Source organism: Netta rufina, assembly GCF_964035555.1.
Source record: "Netta rufina genome assembly, chromosome: 3".
Taxonomy (NCBI): Eukaryota; Metazoa; Chordata; class Aves; order Anseriformes; family Anatidae; genus Netta; species Netta rufina.
Window position 1 is genome coordinate 8,092,780 of NC_140125.1, and position 19,823 is coordinate 8,112,602.

General features: G+C 48.5%; 1 protein-coding gene across 1 annotated transcript in view; it reads right to left on the minus strand.

Moving 5' to 3' along the window:
* The window catches only part of PAK5 (p21 (RAC1) activated kinase 5), a gene marked incomplete at its 3' end in the record, with an annotated part of 56,355 nt that overhangs the window by 12,060 nt on the left and 24,472 nt on the right, over window positions 1–19,823 (minus strand). The window contains 1 exon segment of the mRNA XM_084283613.1: window positions 4,753–5,550. Coding sequence (XP_084139739.1) covers window positions 4,753–5,550 — 798 coding nt within the window.

Consider the following 19,823-nt stretch of genomic DNA (forward strand, 5'->3'; position numbering starts at 1 on the left):
CTTTTGCAAATTCAAATTCGAGAGCAGATGCAGCCCCCATTCTGTTTCAGTTTTCTCTTTCCCCTTTTTATCCCCATTCAGCTTTAAAGAGCAGGGTCTTTAAGGGTTTTTAAGAGCTGCGGACCACAAAGCAAACAGCAAAGCAGCACCAAACTCAAGGTGCGGGGTAAATCCCGGGGAGTTCCCATTCGGTGAGCACGCGACCTGCTTGAGATGAGAGCTGGGAGCCACCCGGTGGAGTTTACAGAGGGACCTCCTCCGAGTGAGCCGTGACGAGGAGACTAATTCAATTTACCATTTCTTAAATCATTTTCCCAAGTGACACGCTCCTTAACTGCGGTGTCACGAAACTGCTAATTTTCATCTGAAATCAGAGAGAATCGCGAGGAGATGATCCCGGAGGGAGGCCTTTGTCCCTTGCAGGTTCCCTTCTTTTATTCTCCCAAGCTTTTCTAAGCTTCTCACACTGCAAGCAGATGAATACTGCACCTTCACAAACAAAACACCCCGTCTCCATCCAAACAGACAAAAGGACGTAAGACAAAAAAATGCATCTGAAACAAGAATATGGTTTTCCTTTTCCCCAGAAAACAGCATCTCCACACTGATGATATAACGTATGTGACTCCTGATGACACATGGAGCATCGAGGGGCGGGGGGGTGGTCAGACACAGGCTGGCGATGTAGCACAATTACAAATAATTACGGCGATGAATTCATTTAATCAATCAATTTGGGTGGCGGCGCGCAGGGGGTGGACAGAGCAGCGGAGCCGGCACAGCTCCCGGGGCCTGCTCCTGCTGCTGGCTGCCAGCCAGGAGCCCCTGATCCATGTTAGTTAAACGCACATTAATCTGAATTTGGCAGTGTAATCAAGGACCCAACTGAACTGTGAAATTGAATTCTGCGGTGGAACATCGTTTGACCGTTTTATGCTACGACTGCAAAAAAAAAAAAAAAAAAAAAAAAGAAAAGAGAAAAAAAAAAAATCTGCCGCAGCATCCATTTATCACCGCGCCCCGCTGCGCAGCGAGGAGGAGTTTCCAGCCTGGGTGCGGGGAGAGTGCTCGCCTCTTCCTCGTGCCTCTTCCTCAGCGGGAAGGGGGAGGCCTCAGCACCGGGGCTGCCCTCTGGGTTCCCTCCTGCCGCAGCCACAGCTCCCAGCCACACGGCCGGGAGGCTGCATTGGTGTGACAGCACGTGCAGGTGGTTCGGGGCATCCTCGCGCTTCCTCCGTCACGCGGAGAGCTGTGGATAGAAGGGGGTCAGGGCACCACGAATTGCACGCAGGGCATTGCGGCTGCCAAGCTGATTAACACCGAGAATTGCTCCGGTGCTTCAGGGCAGGGAGGGGAGCTCGGTTACCCCGTCCGTCCTGTAGATCTCCATACACAGAGCCACCTAAATTAGCGATTAGACTGTAAAAAAAACTATTTTTAAAATTCAGAAGGGGAAAGCCCAGTCTAGAAACTCAAGCTAGATAAATCCGTACCGAGGAACTGAGCATGCCCTGCGCTGACATAGTAAAAGGCAAACTCCGGGGCTGAGCGGTCTTTCTCCAAATTATCGAAAGCTTTGTGAAGTTAGCATTTGATAACCAGCTTGCAGCACGAGGTAAACCCAGGCACTACCTGAATGCCAAGCAATCCTACAAAAAAACAGGAGCACAAGCGACCAAATCAGCCCCACCTCTCCTCCCAGGCTGTATCCGTATGCAGTTCTTCGCATCAGGGCAAACCTGACCACCCTTATTCCACTAATAATTCCATTCTGCTACTGCACGCAATTACCTGCTGAAAGGAAAGCCTTTAAATACTACAAAGGAGAGAAAAAAAGCAGCCCTGCTCTCCTGCACCAGCAGGTCAAGGGGGCAGATGAGGCTGTGACACGCCATCCATCACAGCTCCGCAGCGCACGGCGATGCCCTGCTGCTCCGCGCGGGTCACTTGGCTGCCTCGCAGCACCACCCAGCTCCCTGCAGCAGACAATTTTTGCTGCTAAAGGTGGAAATAATGCCGTGTGCAAACTCAGGGTAGCTCCCAGGCTGACGACAGCAGCCCCCATCCTGGGTGATCTGCAGTCGCTGAAAGCGCCAGTGCTGGCACGATGGGCTGCGGTGGTGACGGCAGCCACAGCACTGCAGCCAGAGCCAGCTCCTTCCCCGGGGGCAGGCAGCCCCTGGTGAGACGGGGTTGCCTGTCGGTAAATGTAAAATAAGATTTCACTTGGATTAGGTTTCGGCTTGCTGAAATGAAAGGTGTGGAAGGGAGGGGCTGTAAATCACATGGAGGTAGCAAGGGAAAAGGCTCGTCTCTACCTAGCTGCCGCTGGAAATCTTGGAGACTCCCTGTTCCACGCATGGCGGTGCTTGTGGGAAGCTCAACACATGAATGGAAAAATAGAGAAAAAAGGAGAGGGCTCCTGGTTCTGCCTTCACTGGGCTGGAAACATCCTGCTGGTGCAGAGTGCCTGCACAACACAGCAGGGCAAGAGCAGCGCCGAGCTGTGGCCAGGTGAGAGCGACACCTCTGCCCTGGTGCGGCGCGATGGGACAAAGACAGGGAGAGCAGGAACCACGGCCCCTGGCAGGAGGGACAGGAAAGGGTCACGGGGAACCACTGCAAAAAAAGTGATGGCAAAGGAGCTTCAAAGTAACAGGGTGCAGTTCAAAAGGGCCTGGGTTGAAGAGGAGGGTGAAGGAGAAACCTGCACTACAGGCTGCCCAGAAATAGGAGGAGACCTTCGTGCAGTACGCAGACTTGGTGGGATGGGTTTGGGATTGTGGCAGTACTGAGATGGCTCCCTTTTGTTCAATGCGTTTTGAAGCCACACAGCTGTGCCAGCAGACTTTTTCAGCGCTTATGTTTTTTCCCCCTTTTAATTCTTCTTTAAAGCCAACCTCATTTGTACAATATCTGATCTGAGCCCTGATTCTCATTTCGTAAACCCATTTAATGAACCATTATCTTACTAATGCCTCCTTGAAAAGAAGCCTCCTCAACAATCAGCCGAGGCACGGAGCTGCCGTTCGCTCCCCGGAGCTGCGGATGTGTTTGGGGACTGAAACTGCTGCATCTAGCAGTGAATCATCCAGTTTCACCGTACCGAGCCCGTAGGAGTGTTTTTGGTGCTCTAAGGGGAGAAACAGCTCACAATGAATCTTGTGAATCTTTTTTTTTTTTTTCCAGAACTCGTGCTTTAACTCCTCACCCCTGCACACAGGTAACTGCACACCCGCAGCCCTCTCACCATAGCCCAAGCCCAGAAAAGGCGCAGGAGGAGATGTGGTCACTTTTCTCCTCCCCCCCCCATAATTTACCCTCAAACTCAAAAGCCCAGATTTGTGCTTTGATGAAATCTGGAAAAAAAAAAAAAAAAAAAGAAAAAAAAAAAGGCATTGTTTCATTTCACCACAGGGTGCTGATGAGAACTTCGGACCTCAGCATTACAAAGTAGACAAAGCCCGAGTGCATGCCTCTGGTATGAGGCTATGGGACGACTTCTTGGGCTGAAGCTGCCAGGACCAGGTTCTCAGCACTGACAGCCCAGACAAAAACGTGCTGTGCACATCAGCACGGAGCAGCAGAAGGGATGGTGGCGCTTGACAACTGCCAACCCCAGCACATCTGGCACGTGCCAGCACACCAGGGCCATTCCAGCCCTGGGAAACGCACTCTCATCTCGGTGCCTGTTGCTAAGGGAACCTGGTAATGCTCAGTGTGATCTGCACTGAAAAAAAGGAAACCCCCTCTTGTGGAACAGTAGATGTCATCTAATAAGGCATCTGTCATCTGGTAAGGCTTTTCCATCTAATAACCAAGCGGGTCATCATCGGAGCGAGGTGCCTGGACGGGTGAGCAAAGAGCTATTCCCTCAGCTGGACAAACCAGCCAGCTCTGGGAAGTCCCGTGGGGTGGCCTCGTGGATGATATTCCTTGTGTGCCTTGGAGGAGGCTGAGCAGGCCACAGCATCTCTAGAGGAGCTGCTGGTAGGTAGCACATCTGAGCTGCTCTTTTGCACCCTGAGCCTGTTTCTTTTTTCATCGTTGTTACCTACAACTGTGTTGGGTGAGAGAAGAGACTGTGATTTTATTTCGCTGCTTCAAAATGAAGCAGAGAGGGGTAAGCCCCTGCTCTCATTAGCAGCAGAGTGTTAATAAACCCTGTAATGCACCCAGAAACCTGTCAGCCTTGTGCCTGTGGGGGCTGGCACTGCTGGGTGAGCCACAGGCAGCTCCTCTGCCTCACAAACGTGCTGGGCTTGTGGCTGTGCTCCCTCAGCAGAGCAGGAACGCTTTTCTCAGTGGCACAGAGATGTCAGCAGTAACAATTTAAATGCAAAGAGAATCTGAAACTCAAACCAGACTGATTTTTCAGCTCCTGACAAGATCTGCGTTGGCACATGAACTCCTGGTGCTGCCGCAGAACTTGGGACTTTCGGAAGTCCCAGGTAAAACCCATGGAAGTTGGGCACTTCCAAACTGCTCTTTGAGTAACTTTGGAAGAGAAGGATCTGAAACCACTGGTCCATGACGTCTGCTTTCAGATACCCAAGGGAAGTGGGTGAGTTTTCATACCCACCACACACACCATGGCTGCACAGCTCCTGGGGATGCCACCAGCCGCATTTGGCACTTTGTGCCCAAGCCCAGCTCCTTGCCCTCAATATTCTGCACGTGCCCAAATTTTTGCATTCCCCTTTTGGAATTTCCCTGTCCTGGTAGCACCGTCACCAGGGCCCTTAACGTTACCTTGGGGATGCCTGCTGCAGTTTCGGACAAGCGGGGGTAGGTGTACGAGCTGTAGGAGTGTCCTTGCTGGTGTGCTTTAAACGCGCTTGCTCCATAGGGCATGGCTGGCTCCTGCAGACCAGAGCCCGACCTGGACCTCTGCCTCATCGCTGGCTGAGGGCTCGCCGGGTCCACGTAGGATGATTTCGGCCTCTTGTCATAGTCGTCCTTGCCTGGGCTATGCCCCCAGTCACCATCGCCGTACTCCAGCCTCTCCTTGGGGCACTCGCTCTGCACCGATGCTCGGGACAGGGTGTAAGGGAAGGGGTCTCTGTAGTCCAGCGAGGATCCGCTGGGAATCCTCTGGTACTCCAGCTTTAGGCCTCCGTATTCGAGCGGTTTGGGTTTTGCCTCCACCTGCGCCTGGTAATCCGGGAGGAACCTGGAGAGGTCTGACTTCAGGGGCGTCACTTCTGAATAATAGATGTCCCTGGAAGTCACCTTCATCATGTGCCCGTTCTGCTTGGTGGCATAGCCCCCTTTGTAGTACCTGTCCAACTCTTCCCCGTACAGAGTCTTGTCTCTGTACTTTTCCACGCCATAGTCTGTTGTCGTGTCTGACTCACTGGAGTACTGGGAATATGTGAGGTACCCGTTCTCCTCCTGGTGCCTCGGCACGTGGTTGGCATTGCCCTGGTGGTGGGTGGGAGGGCTTTCCTTCCGCAGGGAGTTGGATCGTGTCACGGAGATGTTGTCGAACTCTTCCAGCAGGCCGTTGATGGAAGTATCCTTCCGAGGCTTATTTCCTCGAACGATAGTCTGGGAATAAAAAATTGCTTTGATTAAATGACTTTCATTTAGTACCTGACCAACGAAACAACAGAAAAGTCCGCGATTCACCCAGAAATACATGTAGTGATGTCACATTCTCCAGTCACATACTTCACCATAAACCATTGCCAGAAAAAAATACTTAAAATAGGACATGCAGAAATGCAGAAACAAAAGGGTCAAAGTCAGTGTCCACCATAAGCTGAGAGTTACCGTACAACTCCAAGACACTCTTAAAAAAGCTCAATTTAAGAGGTGGGTGTTCAGCAGCGAACAGCAGAGACACTTAAAACTTGTGTTTTAAAAACTTGGTGTGACTAAATTTGCTGTTATCCAGTTGTCCGCATCAAGGCAAGCTGGAAGGCTGAGTCTGATTTGCCAAGTATGGATAAGCTAAAAAATATTATTCAGTGTTAACTTCTATATATTTAGCTAACTGCTGGAGTGGAAAGTAGCATAGTGAACACGTCTTTTTTTTTTTTTTACATTCCTGTGTGCCAGAATTACCACCAGGGATTGCTTCTTCATCGACTTAGAGACACATGGGGAGGATGGAAAAATAATACTTACCTATGCCTCCTCCCAATGCACGCGGAAATCCCTGTGCAGGACCATGGCTTTGGGACATCCGCATGATGGATGCCATGGGGTGCTGGCCTTGGTTGTGTCTTGATACTGCAAACCGCCCCCTGCCCCCTGCCCAGCACTTCTCAGCTCGGACCGAAGCAGCCGTCTTCCTGTTGGGCTGGGAAGCGAGCAGTGCTCGGCTGTAGCCCTCCCTCAAGAAAGCCCGACTATTTTTAGCTAGCACCATCTGAAGACCGTAAGCAGCGATCGCATCCATTTTTCAGCAGCTGACTCCCATCGAGTGCTGCGTCATGTTTATAAACACTCTGCGAGAATGAGATGTACAGATTAAGGGCCGGGGCCATAAATCAGCGTGGTTCTAGCGAAAACAGATTTGCTTATCTGATTCGCTTTAGCTAAATATCGAAGGTTGTATCTCCCTTAACTCGCCTGGTTTTTAAGCAGAGTCCCTGTGGCCGTTCATCCCCAGGAGGTGTCCCCCTGTGAGCTGCAGCCTGCCCGTGCTGCCCGTGCTGTGCTGGACACCGAGCGTGGTGCCCAGCCTGGCCACTGCCCCGCCAGCACTGCGACAATGGCAGAGACGGCGTTAGCAGAAATACGTCCCCGTAAAACCTGACCCAAAGCTGGGGGAGCAGCACCGAAGGGCTAAAACAAAGAAAGGTCTGTGAAAGGGGGCTGTGCAGGACCGGGGTCTAAAAGGAAATGTTTCCATGCAAAGCAGGCTGATGACATGTGATGACCAGGGGCAGGGGCAGAGGGCCGCGGGGAAGGGCTCAGCAGAAAAAGGATGGTAATTGCTTTAATCGGGTCAAAGCTCACAGTGAGATACTCCGGAGAGGTGGCTGTGTTGATGGCCAGAAAGGCAAACACAGTCCGAGTCGTATCTTTTCATCACACTGCATTTAGCTGACGTGGAAGGCTTTGATTTTCAGCCAGCAGACTTACCCCTATAGCAGTGACTTGTTTTTTTAGAGCCCTGACTATCCCCAGCAGAAGCAGGGGAGTATGAATGGTGCTCCAAAAAGGGCATGTGCGGGACTAGCAGTACCTCCCTCTTTGGGCAGCATCCTGCTCTTCACCTCTTTGCTCATTTTCCGCCCAGGAGAGGTTCGCAATGCAATCAGAAGACGTGACAGGGCAAATTTTGTCTTTTGTGGTGTCTGCCTTTCTTCCCCACACCTCTTTAAGCCCTGCTTTGCCCCGTCTCCACGAAATTAACAGCAACATACTTCTATTGTTCAGAAAAAGACAGCTGAGAAAAGCCGGGCTATGAGCAAAGCAGTGCTGACCTCCCATTGATCCCTCCTCTGATTTATGCCCGTAATTACTTGCCTGATTTGCTATTTTGAAGCTGGCGATACTGAAACAATGGGACAGAAAAAAAAAATCAGGAGCAGCAAATAGATCACTCCTTTCGCCTCCGAAGTCATTCAGCGAGACAAGAGGAATTGGTTTTGTTAGGCTACAGCCGCTTTGGCAGGATGAATGCGCGATCATTCATATTTAATTATCACGTAATAAAACAGCACACTCAACAATGAAATGCTTATAATTGAAAACAAGATTGAAATACCCAACTGCCACCTTGCTTCCCCGGTGTAAATCCATGCCAAGGAGTAAAAATGCCAATGTAATGATCTCCGTGGGACTAGCCTTCACAAAGGAGAGCCTTCCTGGAGCAACCTGCATTGTGCCTGCACAAAAGGACCTCGGAGCCAGAGGGAGCCCCTGGGAGCAGAATGGCCCCTGCAGTTATTGGAAAGGGGACTTTCCCTCCTCTCCTCCAAGCAGATGCTCTGCTGAAGCAGTTTTTTTTTTTTGAATTCAGATGTGTATGGGATGTGGGGGGGTGGAAGAATCACAAACAGGTATCCGAGCCCATGTCAGAAGGAATTTTAGAAGAATGAAGTTGAAGGTTTAGGTGTTAGGGAATTGATCAAAGACAGAACCCTGCAGTTTAGGGATCTTCCGCAAATGGAAGCCACCGTTTTGATCATGAAGATACAAAAAAAAAAAAAAAAAAGGAATTTTGGTTTTCTAAGAAGAGCATCTGCCACCAAATCTCCAGTCTATGAAGAAGTCTTTGTGACCTCAGTGTCACCTAGCCCTGACTGATGAAGTTAGGGAAATGAAGATTTAACCCCCCCTGTTTTCTCCCAGCGCTTTGAGAACAACCACCGAAGAACACTGACTTCCAAGAACAACGTCTGAACTTTCTGTTTGCTGCAGGCTCCTCTCCACTAGGAAATTAGAGGTGATGGGACCAGCCCCCAGGGCTGAGCTGGTTTGTGGGCACTGACCTGGGTCCATGCTGCTGAATGCTCTCAGCCTCTGAAGCAACATCAGTGGCTTGGGGAGAAGTCTCTGCCTGGTGCTGACTGTGCCCAGGGTCGGTTGAGGAGGATGCTACCTGGCCCAGGTGAGGGGCTGGAGCAGCTGAATAGCACAGAGTATTTAATTTCGGTGCCTGATGATAATCCTTGGCGCCGCTTCATTGTATAAGCACCACCCTTCAGTGCAAACGGAGGATAAAATGTACCTGCCCCTGAAGGGTGCTGCAAATCTTCATTAATGCCTTGGCAGTTCTGCCTGAAATCTGAAAGCACAAACACTGCTGGTGCTAAAAACACACCACTGACGTTATTACCGTAAACTAGGGTGTAAAAGTCATTTGTTGAAAAATCAGAAAGGAAGCGTGATCTTAAGGTGATGGATGTTTTCTGCAGAACAGCCAGTGCTCTATTATTACCATTGCTATTATTATTATTGCTATTATCATCACTACGTTATTGTTGCCACCATCATCATCATCACTACGTTTATTTGCTTTAGCTTGTTTCTAAATTTAGCACTTCCCTTTATGAAAGGAAATACACCTGGATGAGATTCCCCTACTGCTAAATCAGACAGCCTATCTGAGCTTATTTTTTTGTTGTTATTTTTTATTAGGGAAACACCTACCACTATTGTTATCAAAAGAACTGCTGCGTCCATAGAGCAATGAAGGACGTGCTTCACAGAGACCCTGTGAAGTCCTCTATATTGTCAAGCATTTTTCTAACTGAGTGGAAGTTAGGAAGTTTACACACAGATGTGAAACACGGTGCCTCCCTGGTGGGCAGAGTTAATTCTTCGCCATTTACTAGGCTTAAAAAACAAATTAAAGTCCCAAGGCAGGCATTATGCTATAAGACTAATAAAGGTAATTGCTCTGTGAGGAAGCTCACAGAAAATCAAAAATTGGAAATAAAGGCAAAGGAGCTATTTCTACAGAATGACACTTAGGCTGGGCCATGCTAACCCCTCCTGAAGTCATTTGCTCCAGAGAAGGCGTGCTGGGGGCTCACAGCACCCTGCAGCTTTCCTCTGCAGAAACAAGGCAGAGACTGACAAACTGCCATAATTATGGCCCAAATTTCCAAACCTGAAAGCCTAACGTTAGTCAGAAGTTACCCAGGTTTGAAGGTGTGACTTCGGTGGATGGACAAGGGGCAGCCTGAATTGCTGACATTGCTCCCTCGGGGACTCGGGAGTACGGTCAGGGCGCTGCCAGGCGCTGTGCTGCACTAGCAAGCAGGGGGAAAAGCTCCTGGGACTGAAACACAACAGCAGAAATCACAGAAGATGGAAAATACGAGCTCTAGCTTAAAAAGCAAAACCTTGAAAAAAAGCTGGAAAGAAAATCTAGCAGAAAAAGCAGGCTCTATCGAAAAGGATGTAAACACGGATTTTCCTGGTATTAATACCACAGAACTGGCGACCAGTTTTCACAGTTTTAAACGTTTTATAAATGGAAAGAGACAGTGCCTGTTTCCACATCAACAGGGAATTCTGTTTTTCCTCACCTGAATTTCGATAGAAAATGGTTGTTTTGTGTATTTATTTTTTTTGTTCTTTTTGCCCCTCGCTGCTCTTCAGATTTTTAAGCTTGGAAAATTTTTGAAGCCGCGGCAGGTAACGTGGATGGTTAAAAGCAAGGCATCGTGTGCAGAGAGGTTGATCCGCTGAGATTTCCGAGGCCTTTGTTGGTGACTGCCGGGGATCATGTAATGGAAACCTGCACAGTACCCGGGCATGCACGACAAACAGAAATCAAACCCTACAGCAGGAGCAGCAGGTTCCACCCTGGGAAGACGGGCTCCCTTACAGTCGATACCCCGTGGTCATTAAAAGGCGTTTTCAAGGCGCTGTGCAGTTGGGGTGGATCGATGCCACGCCAGACCGAGGAGCGCTGGGGAGTTTTATGCTGCCGTCCCCCACTAAAATCAATGGGACGCAATCTCCGTGAATTCAAGCCGGCACTCTGCAGCTCTCAGCTCATTTCCAGCGCTCTCTGGACAGGTTTGGCGTGTGCTGTGGGTGCGGGTGACAGCAGACATCCTTCACGGCGCCGCCGTAGCGCTCTGTCCTGCAGTGATAAGCCATAATGGATCTGTCTGCGAGAGCCGCTGCCTTGCCTCGTTTCCAAGAGCAGATGAAAAACAGCTTCTGCGCTCAAATACGGTATTAACCTTGACAATAATGAAGTGGGTAATTAACTGTTTTGCCCTCATATGACCTTGCATTTATTGTCTTTAAAACTACTACACTTTACACAGCTGCTACGAATATAGCAGCCTTTGTCCTTCAGGAGCTGCGGTTTCTGAAGTCAACAAGGATTTAAAGTCTCTGTAACGCACAGGGTGGGAGAAGAAAAGTCGTTTTAGGAAAATGTCACCTTATAAAGAGCCAATCTAAATTCTGGTTTTGCTTGTAGCTAGCTTATCCCCGCATTTTCATTGTATGTAAAATAAAAGCACATCCTATGCATATCTGAAAATCGTTTTTTTTCTAAAGGAAAGAGGCACGTTGCACAGCTGGTAAAAGTAATGTATGTGATGGAAGCGCTGGTAATTTATCTTCTTGTGTTGCAAGAAGATAAATTCTTGCAACTTCACAAGCCTTTGAAGTACTTGAAGTTGTGTTCATGATAGCACATTTTACTCCGTGGCATAAGCAAATGTGAATAGCACTACCTTGGGGAGAAAACTGATCCCCGTCATCATGTCAGACAGAAAACTCCGTCTTTCCTGGGAAGTAACAGAGTTTTATAGCTGCAGCCAAGGGTACAAGAAGTGTCAAGGGCCTGCCTTTGATCTGCACTTGTGAGAGCTCAGACTTGGCAGAGCTCTAAACAGCTGGAGACCCTCCTGACTCCTGGAGACGGCTGTGAGCATGCAGCAAAAACCTCCTTTTGCCAGCAGCTGACATGAAGTGGACAGCTAAATTTGGACCCTGAGCTGCTGTCTTGAGGGGTGGTACAAGGGTTAGGAAACCGATGTCTTGTCCCCTACATGCTGGCCCCGGCTTTGAGTTACCTCTCCACGGAGCTGGCAGCCCCCCCCTCACCAGAGGCTGCCCCCAGGGCTCTCCCTTTTGCTGCCAGCTGCTCTCACCACCGCTGCAGGAGCCTCCTGCAGCCACACAACTATGTTGTTCTGTGAAGGGGACTATTGGGTATATTTGCTGCTTTGGATCCTGAGACGTGGCCCGGTGCCACAAGCCACCTGCTGGCTGTAGGATGGCCACACTTCATCCTCAGTGAGAAGCAGCGATGCTGCGAGCTGGGCAGGTGAAACACCAGTGCTGCGTTTGGGCAGCTGCTTCCCGTCCTATGGGATCTGTTCCAGCTTTGACCTACAGCCTGTCCATAAAGCAGCGACTGCTCAGAGTTAGGCACAAGAACACATAACAGACAGGGAAGTACAGCGGGATGCTTCTTCCTGAAGCCTGCCCTTTCAAGGTTGGTTTACACCTGGAAGCCTCAAAGTTTATTTCATTTCTGTTATTAACTCCTTCCCAATACTATATATTTTCACCCTCTGTACATAAAAAAAAAAAAAAAAGAAAAGAAAAATAAAATGTGACAACAGGTTGCTGAATTTCCCTACACACCAGTACAGCACTGCCATGTCTGCCTGCAGCCCCTTTCCTCCTGGCTGTGTACTCCCACTGCAGCAGGACGAGGCGGGCCGTGGCTCATCCTTCACCTCGCCCACCGCGTTCAGGACTGCGTGAGCCCTGCTCACAGCCCTGCCCTCTCCACCCTGAGGAGCCCCAGGCTTTTCAGTCACCCCGCATCCACTTCTCCAAGCGCCATGGTGTGGGACCAGGGCACCGAGACAGCTTTAAAACAGTCAGCCTGTAGAGCTGGAGCCCGTGGACCTCTCCACACCGTCACAACCTGCTGGTGGTGCCACCTCACCAGCCGGTGACACCAGGCAGGCGACACTTCCCTAGCTGCGAGGGTAGGTGCCATGTCCGTGATGTGCTGGTTTCCAGAGCTGACTCAATGCCATCGCTGGACGCCAGCCACGCTGGGACCCTTGAGACAATCCCAAGGACGCTGCAGTCATGTTCCTAAGCAAGCACGGGCATCGCCGAGAGTTTTTTGCTGCTGCCCAACAAAAACTGCACAGGAGCGAGCTGAGCTTGTTCCAACACACGGCGTAGGTGCAACAGCATCACCTCAATTACCCTGCTGCTGCCAACAGCACGGGAGAGGTACAACGCTGGGAAAATGTTGGCACGGCCACTCGCTAATTATTGGAAGGGTTGGGAACATAGAAGTGAAATTTATTCAGCCTGGAAAATATACATTACTCAATGGAGCAAAATAAAGGTATAGCTCAAGGTTCGAGACAAGTATAATGATCTCAGCAACACCACTCGTGACAGCTGCTTGAAATTCTTCAAAAGCAAAATGATGGAAAACGATAGAAAAGCCCAACCAAAACCGCGCTGTGCAGTTTGTCAGCCCTCACAGTGGTTTTCCAAGTTAGTTGCCATAACAACAGGAGCAACATTTCATTATAATCACATTCGCTGGTAATTTGTTTGACGTGTTAAAATATAGCAACTTTAACAAAACATTCAGTTCTAAAATTCCGCTGAAATATCTACGTTCTAGTAAGTTTTCTTTCTTTTTTTTTTGTATTATACAAACACGGTCATTATATGTCATTTGGATTGTTACTGGAGAATACTTAACATCAAAAATAATTACTTGGGTCTACTTATAACACACCAAATACATGAGATTTTCTATCTAATACGGGTACCATGAGCCATCAGACATAAAAGAAATGAGAGCGAAATGCGATTTTAAAGCTTAGTTTGAGTGAGAAACTTAGTGTTATCTACGACTTACGAGATATACAAGTGGTTCACAGGGAGAGGAGAAATTTCAGATTCTGAAAATCTCAGGATTTCTACTTCATATGGCTTCTTCTGATGATTCAAAATTTTCTTTAATCCTAACACGGAGTGAAAAAAAAACAGCACAATCCAGAAGCTGAAATTCCTCAGAAACATTAATTGCAGGAATTTCAACTGCCCCCTTAAGAGCGCTGCATCTTCCTAAAGCTGATGGAAATCATTTTGGCATGATACTGTACGCAGTGGATCTGCTAAGCCAGAAAGCCATACCAAAGGCTGTAGATTTTTGATTCTGTTTTGGATAAAATCCTTTCACTGGTGCAAAACTTCTCTATTATGTCAAATCAATGTCTTCTGGCAGGAAAAGCAAAAGGCTGCTCACTTGGAAAGCCTATGGGCAGCCCTACTGCAGAGCACCAGCAGGACCGGGTATCTCAGTTCTCCCTCCTTCAAAGCCACGTCATGTGCCAGGGGATCCGTGCCAGTTATTATTTATTTATTTTTTTTTCAGAGGAAGGTGCAAAGCTAATTGAGGAAGATTTCCCAAGCTGTAGTTGTGCTCTGGCATCCCACAGCTTCCCACCCAGGCTGACTTCAGAGGCAGCTAGAGGCTGTGAAACTCAGAGCAAATCTGGGAGCATTATGGCAGGAAGGCGGCGATGCTCTAGGTTAGAGAAGCCCTGTCCTCCACGAAACACAGCTCTGCTTCTGTCTTGTGACACTAAGGTAGAAGCATGCTACCAGGTCGTGACATGAACCAGGACCAAAGTTTGCCTCGTGCAGAGCTGTGCGTTCCCTGAACAGGTTTCTGTCCAGGGAAAAAAAATGACACAATTAAGGACAGTCGATAGAAAGCAATGCAGCTCTGGTGCCCCTAACAGGTACCTCAAAAATCTGGACTTGCAAACTGCTTTGTGCCTGGATTACTGAAGTGCTATGGGCGAGACGTGGGAAGGACGCTCTCACAGAATCACAGAATCACAGAATCACAGAATTTCTAGGTTGGAAGAGACCTCAAGGTCATCGAGTCCAACCTCCAACCTAACGCTAACAGCCCTCCACTAAACCATATCCCTAAGCTCTACAGTGGGAGCTCTGTGCCACAGCTCCCACTCCTCAGCCACGATGCAGGTGCAGGGGGCAGGAGACGAAGAGTGGGGCAGCAACACGGACCCCTCCTCACTTCTTGCTCTGGTCCTAGTCTGAGCCAACTTCCTTTGGTAGATCCCCGTTTTCTTCTTTTTTTTTTTGGTACCTCGTCAGATGCACACATTAAAGCTCAAAGTGAGGATTTTGACAGACTGACAATTTCTAAGAAGCAATTTTAACTATGTTTCGACTTCTGTTCTACCTACTGACCACACTGGTGGGGAAGGAGCCACCAAGGCACAGGGGGAGAAATCGCCCTGCACCCAGTGCTGAGTGGCCATCTGTAAAATGCCTCTGGCCCACTGCCCTAAAAGGGTGAGGAAGTTGCAGAGTACTTCATGGAAATTGGGCATTGCTGGCCCCACACACATAAAGTGTGTTTTTTTTTTAGCCAGACTGATGTCTCTGAGTATTATGGGCTCCTTCACCTTCTCCTGAAACCTCACTCTTTGATTTAAGAGGACACAGGATTTGCATTAGCAAAATAAAAACGTGTAACGATTTCATACAGTAATTTCACAATTTCTGCAAAGTGCAGAGTTTCTATTTCCAAGGAAATACCCATCTCCCTTCCCAGGGCTGGCTATCACTAAATGGGAAGGGTAGCAGTCAGTAGGAGTGCCCCAGGTGGGACTAGCCCTCATGGTGTGATTTTTACCCGACAACATGGCTAAGCAGCATGGTGTTCCTCTGCACAGAAATCCGCGTTCGGTCAAATTTACACAGCAAGCAAGAGGCAAGACTTGAAGAGCTTCCTGAGCTCATGTTTTATGTATTCGCTCTTTTAAATGAGAAGTGCAAACCAAACATCTTCTCCGCGGGAACAAACCACAGGAGATTTCAGCGGATCGTCAGCAGCAGTGGAAGGTGCAGGCCTGGTGCCCGGGACACCACTGCAGCCTCATTTACAAGGAGCTGCTGAAACATTGCTCGGGGAATCTTGATATGATTCAACTTGATGTGCTGGGCTGCCCAGCGGCAGATCAGCCCTGCCGTGCGCGGTGAGTTGCCTATATATCCTGCTACTAAAAAGTGCTGCTGCACATGAAGGCATCTTCTCTGGAAGTTTGTGCTGTGCTCTGGGAATTATTAAATGCAAATTAGGACACAGATAGCAATTACTGTTTTGTTCAGACTACAAAACTCTAAAATTCACTAAAATTCGTAATCTCTTGCTATTCTTTTAACTGTGTGTTCCTGAGTGCTAATTATAGCCTGCTGGATCTGATCTTTGCAATTAAAAAGTAGAAGCCCTCACCCTACGTGAATCTCTTTTGTTCACTTCTCTCTCCCCAAAGATCTGTATCTGAAATGCCTTTATGGTTTTTTTTCTGGCCTACACAGCTCATCCCATGGCAATGACACTTGCACAGAAAAGGTGTGTAAAGGTCTCTGCGGGTAAGTCAGCGTTCCTCTCCCCTAATACCAGGGCTCGTCGGCCTTAATTGGGTCCAGCCTGATGGGGGAAGACAAGACAGAAAGAGCAGCAGAGCGGCTTCAAATTCCTAGAGAGCCACAAAGCCCAGATCTAATCACTGCAGAGCAGGAGATAGATAAAAACACATCTACACCTGCAGCTTTGGCTTCACAGGTAAGGCAGCTGCTTGGCAGCATTATCTGTCTCCTGATCCTACTTCTCTTGAGGGCACTCCTTAGGATGTATTTAGTGGGACTTTGACCAGTGTGGTTTCTGCTCTGGACTACGATGAACCAAATTTAAATTTATTAGTAGGTCCAGGGACGGAGACGTGCAGAATGTGTGGTTACTGCGTGATCACTGGCATGGGACGTTTACACGGAAACCGAAGCAGCAAACGCTGTGCTAGGGCCGATGTGAACTGCTAGTGCTGCCTGGCCATTTGGCACGGAAATCCCTTCCACAGCCTGGTGCAACGCAGGACACAGCACACACCTTGAACAAATGCCATCAGGTGCCCGGGAAGATTTCCCACTGCTTCTGCCTGAGCTCGCTGACACGAAGGGAGGCCAATTTCTAGAAGTTCCTTGCTGCCACCTGGCGTTTCCCACTGATGGCCACCACGAGAAGAGACAGCATCACAACACCTAAGGCGTGTCAGCAGCACCTCGGGAGGTTCAGCCAGCCCGAAGAAATCCCATGGGGATTGTACTCCATCAGCTCCCTTGGCTCAGTTGAGCAGGGGCTTGCTGGGCTATTTGACGGATGCTTGGTAAAACACGTTCATCCTTTCCATGTGTTTTCTGGAGAAAACACTGTTTGCATGTTACCTTTTAATCTTTTGCACCTTGCTCTGGGACAGCAGCCAGAAGCACCCTACAAGCACAGCAGCCACCCCAAAGCACCCCATTACCTGCCTGACCCTTCGGCCTGAGCCCCGCTTCTGTCCCCAGAGATCGTGTGGGTCAGTGCACACAAAGTTTTGGGGGCCAAAAGTGTGGCTAAATGAACCGGAAGAAAACAGCAGCCACGTGAACAGTGCTGGAGGCAGCTCCCTTCTCAGGGCAGGCAAGCAAGAGGAGGTCCTGCAACAGTCTCCTATAAAGTCGTCTACAGGGACTAACTTCCACGTTAAAAAATGAATGTGATTACCTGTCCTTGCTCAGGATCTAATTCCTACCTCTTTGCAGGTTACCCAGCACCACCTGCAGAGCATTCCCAGCCCGCTACCCCCAGGGGAGACCAGATTCCATTTCTGAAATGCTAATGCGGAGAGTTTGCCGCAGGTTGCTGTGTTTCTCGAGCACTAAAGCAGGCTCTAAAGCCTCAGCAGATGTCAACTGTGACCTCTAGACTTACTTTCAATCTTCACTTAGCGTATTGCAAAGTCCTGCTCACCCAGCTAAACTCTCATCAGTATAACTCAAGCTTGAACATCACTGCCCTTGCAAGATTTCTCCAGCACTAATATTACTTAATATTGCTATGCTGATACAAACAGTATTTAAAAACATTATTTTATGAATTTTTCTTGAAAAAAACACCACCTTTATGCGCAGAATTCTGTAATCCATATTGCTGTCTATCATTGCTATGGGCCCAGTAAATCCTTTCTCATGTGAGCAGATCAATGCAAGCTCCTTTGGGGCTGCTGGGGACCTTTCAAACGAGGGACGTGACCAGCAGGTAACTGACTGTCACCCCTCCAAGGCAGAGAGGCAAAATCATCCACTTACATCCTCAGGTCAGTGTTAAATACGTCTACATGGTCTAATGAAGACCAAAGCATCGCCCCCTTACCCTGCACTGCCTGCATTAGCTACAGGGACCACAACATAAAACCCTATTTCTGCCAGCAAAATCTGAGAGGCATTTAAGCATATTTCAAAGACACAAATAAGAAGATGGAAGGTGACAATTTTTTTTTTTTTTTTGCCACTTAAAATATGTATTCTGAATGGTGTCAGGGTTTTTCATACTAGCAACCGCAGTGTTTCTCTAGGATGGCCAGGTCCTGCTTATGAACCCTGGTGCTGGTGTCTGCAACTCAGCTGCAAACAGACCCTTCAAACACACGTGGCTGACCGTGGGGTTTGTTATGAGGGGTATTTTGGTCAGAAAAATTATGTGAACAGTTCCTTTTCTGGTTCATTATAAACTGAGGAACATTTTCTGTTTGAGTCAAACTGAAACGATGATGATGATGCCAGTTTCTTCTCATCCGAAGGAAGTTCTGGAAAAAGGCAATGGTACGAAAGCAAACAAGCTGCTGCTGCAAATCTGATCGGGAACTTCCCTGTTCAGAAAGCTATGAGGAATAACCGAGAATACACCAGCTAAAAAAGCACCGTGAAAAAGAAGAGCTTCCCTCATTTTAGGATGGCTACGGGTTGCCAGCGTGACTCCCCAGTAAAAAAAAATTCTGTGCATCAGCTAGCGTGCTTTTGACAGAGATGAAGACTTCTTAATGCCACTGAATGCATGTGGGTATGGATGGGGAAAACTTAAGGAAGATGTAGGAGGAACTGAGAACCTTGTATTAGCGGAGCAATAGCATTCCTCTCTCTTAACTATTGCTCTTGGGCAGGTTTTCACTGTATCTGAGCTCCCCGTCAGCGGAGAGGCACAGGCAGCAGCAGAAACATCACCCCAAACAGCCCCGTTCCCAGCTGCTTCCCGGGGTGCTTGGCATCCAGTGCTGCCAAGGCTGCTTCCATCTTTGAAACCAAAGTACTCCAACATTTTCACAGAAAAAAAGAAGAAACAGTTTCTCATCTCTAAGATGTGTCTTCCTCCAGCTGAAACTCTTCACACTGAAACTGCGCTTTCCATAAAATGAACTACTCATCTGAAAAAAAAGTTCCCATTCTTTTATTCAGGCATTTTCTCTTTCACGCTAAACTTTGCATGAAGTAACAATATTCTTCAAGAAGACTTATGCAAAAGCCTACAATTTTCTGATATCAAACCATCAGAAATAAAAGTTCCTACTGTATAGTGTAGTACGTATGAGAACATATTAACCTAGTGATATGTGTTATAAAAAACAAAGCTGTGAATTTCTACCATTTATTCATATTGTGGATGATTTTTATTTGTACAGAGACAATCTTTCCTCCGAGATTACACAAAATCAGTGACTTGGCTCTTCTCACACCAAGCCAACGTCACAGCAAGACGCAGTCTTGGACACTAGGTGGCATATTTGGATTGCGTCTGTACAGGGAGGTGCAGAAGTAGCATTGTCACAGAGATGTGGAAAACTGAACAGCCCTCAAGAGAGGAGCATTATCCCTTCGAAAGAAAGAGCATCTACTTAAATGTGCTGCGATAATTTCTTCTGGCACCGTGTAGCATCAAAAGCATTCCTGCTTCGTCATCAAAATAAATTGAGAGTGGAACTGCATTACAGGGCAACTGCAAAGCTGACCGTAATTACCTGTAAATGAAGATGAGCAAGGGAAGCTGGAAGGAAACCGGCCGGAAAGGCTGGCAGGGACCTCTGCAGGCTGTCCAGCCCCACCTTCTGCTCAGAGCATAGCTAGCATCGAAGCCTGGTCAGGTGGCTCAAGGCATCGTCCACCAAAGTTTGCCCTCTGCAAGGGTTGAGTCTCTCTGTCCCACAGTGCTTACTGGCAAAACGTTTTCTTTCCACCCCAAATTTCCCATGTTGCAAGGTGTTACCTTTTTGCCTGTTTTAGAAATGTCCCTTTCACCTGATCTCCTCCCAGACGAGCCCACGCCAGGCCCAATACGCGACTGAGAAGTGTGCAACTGGAAAGCAGAGTTCATAAGCACCAATTAGCACGATGTGGTTACAAGGAAGGCCCACGAGATGTCAGCAGCCCTTCGGGTCCTGTGCTGGCAAGAGCAGTGCTGTGGCTCTGAGGTTTCCTGCTGGATGGGAGCC